Source organism: Beta vulgaris, chromosome 5 (genome assembly GCF_026745355.1).
Source record: "Beta vulgaris subsp. vulgaris cultivar EL10 chromosome 5, EL10.2, whole genome shotgun sequence".
Lineage (NCBI taxonomy): Eukaryota > Viridiplantae > Streptophyta > Magnoliopsida > Caryophyllales > Amaranthaceae > Beta > Beta vulgaris.
Window position 1 is genome coordinate 20,528,829 of NC_079206.1, and position 10,278 is coordinate 20,539,106.

At 34.2% G+C, this 10,278-nt stretch overlaps 1 protein-coding gene across 1 annotated transcript; it reads left to right on the forward strand.

Moving 5' to 3' along the window:
- Window positions 1-3,090: 3,090 nt before the first annotated feature.
- On the forward strand, window positions 3,091-8,159 carry LOC104893057 (4-coumarate--CoA ligase-like 6). Its single transcript, XM_010679112.4, has 6 exons — window positions 3,091-4,393; window positions 5,414-5,606; window positions 6,193-6,338; window positions 6,424-6,491; window positions 7,225-7,327; window positions 7,848-8,159. The coding sequence occupies exons 1-6, from the start codon at window positions 3,311-3,313 to the stop codon at window positions 7,959-7,961; spliced, it is 1,707 nt and encodes a 568-aa protein (XP_010677414.1). The 5' UTR covers window positions 3,091-3,310; the 3' UTR covers window positions 7,962-8,159.
- The last annotated feature ends 2,119 nt before the right edge of the window (window positions 8,160-10,278 follow it).

Sequence of the window (10,278 nt, forward strand, 5' to 3'; positions counted from 1 at the left end):
TTAGAGAAATCAATAACTAATCAAACCAAGAATAAATATCAATCTATAATCACATCATATAAACATGGATTCCCAAACCCTAGAAATAAAAACTACTCTATCATGAAATAAATATGAAATCTAAATCTACCAAGAAAAGCATAATCAAAGAAATCAAGGAAAGAAACTAATGAAACTCATGAATTAACGAAGAAGAATAAAAACTAAGGTTTTCTAAAAACTAGAGAGAAAAAGAGATGAGAGAAAACTAAAACCTAAAACCTAAAAAATAACGTGAGAGGGAGGAGAGAGAAAGAATGAAAACCTATCTAAATAATATTCACCTAATATGACTAGGAAAGTAATTTACAAGATAATGAAATTCTTAAGTAAATCATTAATGGGCCGATTAGTTATCCGTGCGTACCCGTGCACGTGGCAGATTCTAGTAGAAACAGTGCAATCTTCCGAAAGGCATAACTCCTTGACTAGAAGTCTCCTCTGGGCGTGCCACCTATCGTTGGAAAGATCTTCAAGTATAGTTTCCAAATCTGATGTAATCATTCAATTATAATAAGCACATCAAAAGTTATGATCAGACGAGTAGACGTGACGCCTTTTTCATATTTCTTCTAATGATTTTTTGCTTCGTTTTTGCTCAAACTCGTGCTATTACATATCCATACGATCCTCATGCATTGTAACTCCTTTCCAAGTGCTCCTAATCCTCAAGTTTAGCTAATCATACTCCAAATACGTCATCAATGCTTGAAATTCATCAAAAATAAGAAAACATACCGAATAAGAGTAGAAAAGCATAACTTAATAATATAATGCAATAATGAACCTAAATATGAAACTAAATGTTCTAAAATACAACCTAAATGCACCTAAAAACTATATATAAAAATAACTTATCAGTTCACTTGTGTGATCAAGTTTGTAGTATGTTGAAGGGTTGGGGGATCCAAAAGAAAATTTTATCTATTACCTTAGATGATGGTTCTTCTAATGATGTTTTGCTGAAAATCTAAAGGTGAACTTGACTTGTTTTGTGGGGGAAATTTTTCCACGTTAGATGTTGTGCTCATATCTTGAATCTAGTATTGTTAAGGTGAGGCTGTTCTTAAGGTGAAGGAGAGTGTTAAGTATTGTTAAGTATCTCAAGCACGAAAACAATGATTTTTGAGTTGTATTGCACATGTGGAATTAGAGAGTTCTTAAGGATTGAAGCAAGATATGCCCACTAGATGGAATTCCACATATTTGATGCTAGAGAGTGCTTTATACTATAAAAAGCTTTTAATCATTTTAAGAAAGTTGATGGTAATTATATTCATTATCCATCTATGGAAGAGAGGGTGAGGGTTGAAAACATATTCAAGTTCTTGAAAGTTTTTTTATGAAGTCACAGTTGCATATTCTTGTTCGAAATACATAACTGCTTATTTGTGCTTCCCTAATGTTCTGATAGTGAGATTGTTGTTGAATGAAATGGCTAGTTCTAATAATTTCATGCAAAGAATGGCAACAAGGATGTTTGAAAAGTTTGGGAAATATTGGTCGGAGTTCAGCACTATCATGGCAGTTGTTGTGGTATTAGATCCTCGTTTTAAGATGCAATTTATAAAATGGAGCTTTAAACAAAGTTTATGGGTTTGGTGCTGATTATGAGAGTGAGTTATTCAAGGTTAAGGCCAGGTTTCAACACTTGTATGATGGCTATGCTATGTCATCAATTTCAGCAGCAACCAACAATGTTGCTAGATGTCGATTTGCTCAAGCTACTTGTGATGGCACATCTGATAAAATCATGATTGTAAGTTTGATTCTTACTTCTTCTTTTTTCTGATTTTTTTATTTATCTTCTTCTACTTGATTCTTTTCTTTTTTTTTACTCTTGAAGGATTTTGATGAATTCTCCAACGAGCAACATAGTGAAACAGTCAAGTCTGGTTTGGTTTTATACCTTGAGGAGCTTGATGCCTCATTCAAGTAACATTGATATTGTGAGTTATTGGAGGACCCATGAAGTTCGGTATCCCATAGTTGCAAAGATGGCCAAGGACTTCCTAGTGATTTCCATGTCAACAATGGCCTCAGCGTCTGCATTCAGTACTGGTGGGCGTGTTTTGGATTGTTATAGAAGTTCTTTTGAAGCCGAAAACTGTGGAGGCTATAATATGTCTTAGAGATTGGACTTTTGGAGATGGTAAGAGTTTGTTTAGTTTCTTTGTACTATAATCTCTCATATAATAAATGAATAATATATACTAATTCTTTTATTGACTTGCTTTGTAGCAAAACTGGAACCTCATGGAGGAATTATGTGACCACATAATAATGAGCTTAAAAGTAGAAGAAGCTGATGATACTCCCTGTCCATCTCCAAGTCCATCTCCAAGTCCTATTGTTGGAAGTCCACAACTCTCTTCATTCATACTCTAAGAGGGTGTTTGCTGCTGTTTATTGTAACAGATTGCTAACTAATGGCATTTTGGTCTAAACTTTGGTTTGTAACAACTTAGAACTTAGTATATTGTTTTTAGCTTTTTGTGTGTATTTAACACTTATGTGGGTGATATTGAAAACCCAAACTTAATAGTTATTATTAATGTTTGATTTTGCATATCTAAAATTCTGGTTACTAATTTTACAGTAAATGTTTAATTAATGTGTCAATTTTTTTAATGAGAAAAAGGGTCAAAAATCAGGTTGGGCAGATTAGGTCGGGGTTGACCTGATCTGCCACAGATCAGGTTCATGTTTCAATCTTAAACTCGTTTAAGCAAACAAATCAGGTCCAAGTTCAAGGATACCAACCTGTTTCTAGCCTACCCGAACCCGAATCCAAACCTGACCTGATATGTTAATCAGCGCTACAAATATGACCATAGTATAATCATCCAAATCTCATAAAAATTGAAAATATTACAATTGGAAAATATAATCAACACAAGTTTAACATGGCATACTCATGAAATTTTAGTTACTCATTCACTTAGACTTGTTTTTATTTATGAGATTCATTTGGACTCTTTCAGAAATTTGTTACTACTAATAAACAAGATAGACAAATTAACCAACCGTCGTGTCAAATTTGCTGAAGATAGGCAGGGCGCAGGGGTGAATCTCCCGCAACATTATACTAAACTTCCACTTGTGCTACTTTTAGAAAAACTAACACATTCTTCAACGAGAATGTACAATACAATAAAAGTGACTTTTGAGTATAAATATCAGATGAGTGCACTTTCTTGGGTATCAAATAATAAGTCTTAGAAAACACTCAAAAAATTCTCACTTTCCTCCAAAATTTTTGTCGACAAAAATGGCAGAAACCATAACTAGCACTAGCAGCCATGAAAACAAGAAAAACCCAGATGTGCATGACTCTTGTTACAACCCAGAAACAGGAATTTACAGCAGTAAAAACCCCAAAATTCAACTCCCAGAAAACCCATTTCTTGATGTTGTTACCCACATCTTTTCTTACACCAACAATGGCACCTCTGTTCTCATTGATTCTTCATCTGGGTATTCAATCCCTTTTTCTCACCTCTTTTCTCTTGTTAAATCCATATCTTTTGGCCTTCATGAAATGGGTTTTTCTCAGGGTGATGTAGCTTTGATTCTGCTGCCCAATTCTATATATTTGCCATTAATTTTTCTGGGTGTTCTTTATTTGGGTGGCATTGTTACACCAATGAATCCTCTGTCTTCTTTCTCTGAGGTAAAAAAACAAACACTTGGTTGTCATGCAACTATGGCTTTTACTATTGGTGAAAATGTAGAAAAGTTGTCATCTTTAGGCCTTAATATCATTCAAGTGCCTGAAAATGTCATTGGTGAAGAAACCCAGAAATACCCAGACTTTTCTAGGCTCATTTTTGGTAAAAAAGTTAGGAGTTATTCATTTCCAAGGCCTAAAATTAACCAAGATGATACTGCAGCAATAATGTATTCTTCTGGTACTAGTGGTGCTAGTAAAGGTGTTATGCTTACTCACAGGAATTTCATTGCAATGGTGGAGTTATTTGTAAGATTTGAAGCTTCACAATACAAAGAAATGATGAGCCACAAAAATGTTTACTTGGCTGTTTTGCCAATGTTTCATATATATGGACTTGCACTTTTTGGGTTTGGTCTGCTTTCCTTGGGTACTAGTGTGGTTGTGATGAAAAAATATGACATAAATGAGGTTGTGAAAGTGATTGAGAAGTATAAGGTTACTCATTTTCCTGTTGTTCCACCACTTTTGGCAGCATTGACAACAAAAGCAAAGAGCCTAGATAGTGTTGGAAATGTCAGTGGATTGTGCAGTTTGAAGCAGGTTTCTTGTGGTGCTGCCCCAATTACCTCTAAAGTTATTGCAGATTTTTTGGAGATCGTTCCTAGTGTTGACTTCATTCAGGTACCCTTACTAAGGTGACATTATATGAACTCAGTTTATTTTGTTCTTTAGTTGTTTTGTGTGTTCGAGGTGAAACTCATAATTTCTTACTGTTATAACTTATAATACACTTAAAACACTTGCATCCCGTACCAATTTTTTCAAACCCTCCCTATTATTCCCCAAGTTTCTTCCCAAAATCCCTGTTATTATAAGTTATAACAATTAGAAATACGTTACTCCTCGTTCTCAAGAGAAAGTATTAGCCGATAACAGGTTTTGGACAAGACCTCTAACATAAATAGTAAAACCGCTAATTTAGTTAGCAGTTTTACTATTCAGGTTGAGGTGCGTACCTCTTGATTTGACAGTGATGGGGGTGGTTGATTAAGTTATTATTGAGTTTCTTGTAGTTATTGTTATTTGAAATTGACTTAAACCGGACTGAACCTCTCATGCTCTAATATGAAATCAATTCAATTGGAACCCAAGATTATTTGACCAACTTGTTGGCAGGTCTAGTTATCAGTTTGAATAGTCTAGTTATCCTGGCAGCAAGTTTAGGTTGTTAGAAAAAAATTTGATGTTTGGGATAAATTTTGGGCAGAAATTTGCCTCAACACCACAGACAATGGTGCGGGTGCACCCAATACTACCAACTTTGAGTAGTAACCAAAACCCCAACGAGTGTTATAACTTATAAGTGACACTGGAGTTAACTTTTCTTGCAGATGGCGGGGAATCCCATGTTAATCTTTTTCCCCATTTTTCCCTTTTTTCTTTCATTTATCCTATTTTTTCACGTGAACATGTGTCCAGAAAAGTTAGTTTCATCTCATTTATGACACTCACTGCACACGGGCCAATAGTTTGTGGTGTTTTGGCTACTAGTCAAAGTTGGTGGCGCTGGTTGCACCCGCGCCATAGTTTGTGGTGTTGATACCAAATTTGCCCAAAATTTGCTTAAAGAATAAAACCCTGTATATGTTTTTCACATGCTAGTAAACTTGTCAAGTATAATTTGATTAAGAACATTTGCAGGGGTATGGCTTGACTGAGTCAGCAGCAGTAGGAACCCGTGGGTTCAATGTTGTAGGCCACAATCCCAAGTATACTTCAGTAGGTCTCTTGGCTCCAAATACAGAAGCAAAAGTGGTAAATTGTAGTACTGGTTCATGCATGCCGCCTGGAAAGGCTGGAGAACTCTTGCTGCGTGGACCTGGTGTTATGAAAGGTGAAACTCCTCATTTGGTTGTTTTTCAGAAATTGATATGATAAGCAAATTAGCTCAAAACTTGATTGCGCTTCATGTTTACGTGTATAAAGTATCATATGGTCGGTTTCTCGTACTCAGACTCAGCATTTAATCCCATGTACCTGTGTCAGATTCTCAACAGTATGACATGGATAGTATAGATTTTTGACAATTTATTTTACACCAAATACATGGAAATTTTTCATAGAAGAAATAGAGTCTGACGGGACATCAGTGTCCTGCATGAGTCTGCCAGATGTTGTATACTTTTTATTTGATATGTAAAGGAGAAAAACCTTAATGGACGAGCACCTCTCACAAGTCAATCTAGTCCAACTTATCAGGTTAGGGTCCTTAAGTGTAGAGGGAACTGGGAAGAGGATATTCACCCCCAAAAGAACCTATTTGGAGATTGTGGTAATGTTGGTCTATGCTTCATGTAACATGCAATGCTGTTCTTTGGCCTTTTGAACCTGGTATACCTTTAATTAGTTCTGATTATGCAGAAACAAGTATTATCCTTACTCAAAGCATCATCACTAGCTTAAGCTGGTCTAATTGACAGGATATCACAATAGTCAAGAGGCGACAAGGCTAACAATTGAAGAGGATGGCTGGCTGCATACTGGGGACATAGCATATTTTGACCATGATGGTTATCTTTACATAATTGACCGGTTGAAGGATATCATCAAGTATAAAGGTTTCCAAGTATGTGCTGTAAACTCCAATCTTCACATCAGTAAAATTTTCCTGTCAATGTTTAGTCTTAATTTTATAGAAATTATATTTGCAGATTGCCCCTGCTGATTTAGAAGCTCTGCTGATATCCCATCCTGAAATACTTGATGTTGCCGTAATTGGGTAATTTCTGATAACTTAACTACTGTTGCTCATATTTTTGAGTAAGTAGTAGGTTTCATCTAAGTAGATGATTCCGGATTGTTTCTCATAATAACATATCAATTGAAATCATTAATGCAATTAGTGAATCAGACACCCCTTACTAGAGTTTGACATAGGTTTACGTACATATTTTTGAGTAAGTACGTTTCATTTAAGCGAATTTTGCAAAGTCGGTAAGTTTCAAGCATGATATCCACGTCAAAAGGGGAAAAAGCTTAATCTAACCAAGGGGGTAAATAACTCACTAGCGATGGACATTAATGCTCAACTAATTAGCAACAAAAATTGTTTTTCTAATAGTCTCTCTAATGGATAGATGTAGCATTCTCCATGTCAGCGTAAGTATACAAAATATTACTTAGATAAATTAAGAGTCTAGGATATATCTGCAATAATTTGAATATGATTGTTGAATTTTGAGTATCAGTTCTTGCCATACTACATTCTCTGCTTCAACATCATGTACTATGTGTTTGCCATGTATCTTACATTTCTTGCTATTATTCCCTCAACCAAAGGTGTTTGACGTGATTCGTAAAATGTGGTATAGGAAATAATTTTCCATTAGTAATAGTAACTGCCTGGTAACAGGATTTCACACATTATTCATAACAAAACTAATCATCTGAATGTTATGTTCATAACTTTATTGTGTTTTCTTGTCCAAAATAAAAATAAAAATTGTTTTCAGTTCTGCTGATGAAGAAGCTGGGGAGGTACCAGTGGCGTTTGTCGTCAGGAGGCCAGGAAGCTTGCTGTCTAGAGATGAAATTATCAAATATGTCGCAGACACGGTTAATCTCAAACTTAAAAACTCTAGCTTCCATAGTACTGTAAAGAGCAAAAAGAAAAATTGCATTGTAATGCCAAGCATTATGTTAACAGTAACCTCTATTTGGTAGGCCATAATAAATGGTGGCAACTGTAATGACTTTAATAGAGAATATATGGAAAAATTCTCCACATAGGTTTAGTATATATTTTGTAGATTTTTTTTTTGATATATTCTAAACCTATGTGGTAAATATTCTCCATACATTATCTATCAATGATCATTGGTAGTTTGATGAAGCAAATCTCATGTCAATATCCATTGTAAAAATTGATCGGAGATCTTCTCTACAAAATTATACTACCTTTGTTCTAAAATAAATGAAACACTTTTCTCTTACGCGTGAGCTTTTTTAGAGAAGTGTTTTACTTATTTCAGAATGGATGAAGTATATTAATGCATTGTCGTTAACATTATTCTCAACTGACTACCAAAAATACTAGAAAACATGTTAATCAATTATGTAATTATGTTTGTTGCAGGTAGCTCCACACAAGAAAGTGAGAGAAGTGGTGTTTATGAAGTCAATACCAAAATCAGCTACAGGGAAGATGCTCAGGAAACAATTGGCAAACTTACTACCTTCCAAACTTTGATGTTACTTGGATTTTTGTTTCTTTCTTTTTTAAGCGGGTATTTAATTGGCTTTCTTTGTTATCACAGTTATTATAGTTAAGTATATGAAGCATACCCCTGTCAAAAAAAAAAAAACTATACGGAGTAATACCTTAATACCTTATAGATTGAAAGAAAATGCATATGATTTTTTGAACTACGCTGATAACTTTATAAGAGATCGTGATTGAGCACAATATTACTTCTTTTGCATTATTTGAGAATGTCAACCGGACAACACCGGCCTAGGACTTGGTAATTAACACTTTATGCTCTTCTTCTTTCATCTATGGCCTTTTGTTTTCAGGAGGTAAGTAAGAATATTCAGGTACATATATATAGGTCTTGTTTGGCAAATAGAGTTTAGAATTGAGTTGTTATTAGAGTTTGTTGTTAGAATTTTAACTTTTTGTTCAGCAGATTTGACTGTTAATTTGACAACTTTTTTTATAAATGTGTTTGGTAAAAATTAACTGATTACTAAAAGCTTATTGCCATTTGTTTGTGTAAAATGACATTTATAGACATTTTAGTGCATATGTGCAGTATTATTATTAGAGCCAAAAAAGTCATTAAACATATTTCTACCTAATCCTCTAAAGAAAAATCTCCTAATATGAACTTTTTCATTTTGAGAGTTTTTATTCCAAAACTCTCTCTAAAACTCTCTTTTATTAGATCCAAACCTTTTTTTTCTTCAAAACTTTAAGCCTAAATCTATATCATCAATACATACTATCGATCCTCACAATTCCATCATCCATAGTACTTGTTCTTGATTCTGGTTGTTAAGATATAATGCTCACAAGTTGTAAAATCATGTGATAATGTTTCGGAATTCGCAAATGCGAGATGGTAAGAACAACTATAAAGAACATAATAATAGTAACGTGGAAATTTGGTAACCGAGAGGAAAACCACCAAATTTGTCATCGTGTATTAAATTTTTCTATGTAATTCTTTGCTCTAAAATACGACTCATTGTTATTTATCTTTTACATGTTTCCTTTACGAAAGCATATATGAATTTTAGAAGGTTTCATTATCGTTGAAGTTTGGATGCTATGTTAAAGGTTATATTGTGCATTTATGAACTGTTACATATAAAAGAAAATTTGAGTAAATAGCTATTTATAAAATTGAGACTTTTAGATTCGTCTATTGGTGTGACCCATACCTTTTAAACGATTTATCAAAAGGTGATGAGACGTTGCTTGTTATGAAGGTTTTTTAATGTATAACTGTGAGATTACAATCAAACTATTTTGAACCACTAGATTTTATGATTATGGCCATGATAGAATTTTCATTTGGATACCAATTTAATCACAACGAATACCACTTTTAGTCAAAAAATAAAGGAAAAATTGTTTTAGATAAGTCAGCCTTTGCGCGGTCTTCCCATTTTAAGTCTACCTTTTTTATTATCCCAGATTGAGTTAAGCTTGTACATCTGTTTTCTTCTATTGAGTTTTAACTTATTTGTGACTTGTTTAGTAGGTTACTTATGATACGTGTTACAATGTCCCACTCCCACCTCGCCTGTTTTAAAAGAAAGGACATTGTAGCATGTTCATAAGTAACCTACTAAACAAGTTACAATCAGGTTAAAACTTAATAGAAGAAAATAGACATACAAGCCTAACTCAATCAGGGATAATCAAAAGATAGACTTAAATTGGGAAGACCGCGCAAAGGTTGACTTATTTAAAACAATATTTCCAAAAATAAAAATAAAAAGTTCTTGCTAGAGTTCACTATATGGACTCTGCCACGATTAGCATAAGTTCCTCCTTTAATTTGTTGATGCTTTAAACGACAGATGTTTGGGCTTTTTTAAGCTTTGGCTTCCCCAGAAATTGGTGGTCTTGCTTGCCTAACCAGTAACCACACTCATGCATGTCCATCAGTCCATGCTTTAGGCCAGATGTTGGTTTGCTCCCTGTCGCGTCACCTTGTGATCATGTGATGTGTTTTTCGCTTTGTACTTCTAGCCACTAGCCACACCCACATTACTACATAAGAATATTGCCTTTGCTAATTGCACGTTGAGTTAGATATAGGTATCAGGGATGGACTAGGGTTTGGTCATTGGCGGATTTGAGTTAGATATAGGGACAATCACAAACTTCCTTTTTTTTTTTTTCTTTTGTATTGCAATTTCTGGATTATTATATGATGATTTTCTAACTTTTTATATATAGAAATAGAAAGAGATAGACTAGAAACAACATCTTTCATGGTGTCAAAATTTGTAGCTATCCCTCCTTTTTTTCCTTCACTTGCAATATTTGAGTA

What these genes read in the sequence shown, in the direction of transcription:
- LOC104893057 (XM_010679112.4), top strand. Translation starts at nt 3,311, where the DNA reads ATGGCAGAAACCATAACTAGCACTAGCAGCCATGAAAACAAGAAAAAC. An exon ending in TGGACCTGGTGTTATGAAAG is followed by an intron (nt 5,607 to 6,192) that starts GTGAAACTCCTC and finishes TCTAATTGACAG; the next exon opens with GATATCACAATAGTCAAGAG. An exon ending in TCAAATATGTCGCAGACACG is followed by an intron (nt 7,328 to 7,847) that starts GTTAATCTCAAA and finishes TGTTTGTTGCAG; the next exon opens with GTAGCTCCACACAAGAAAGT.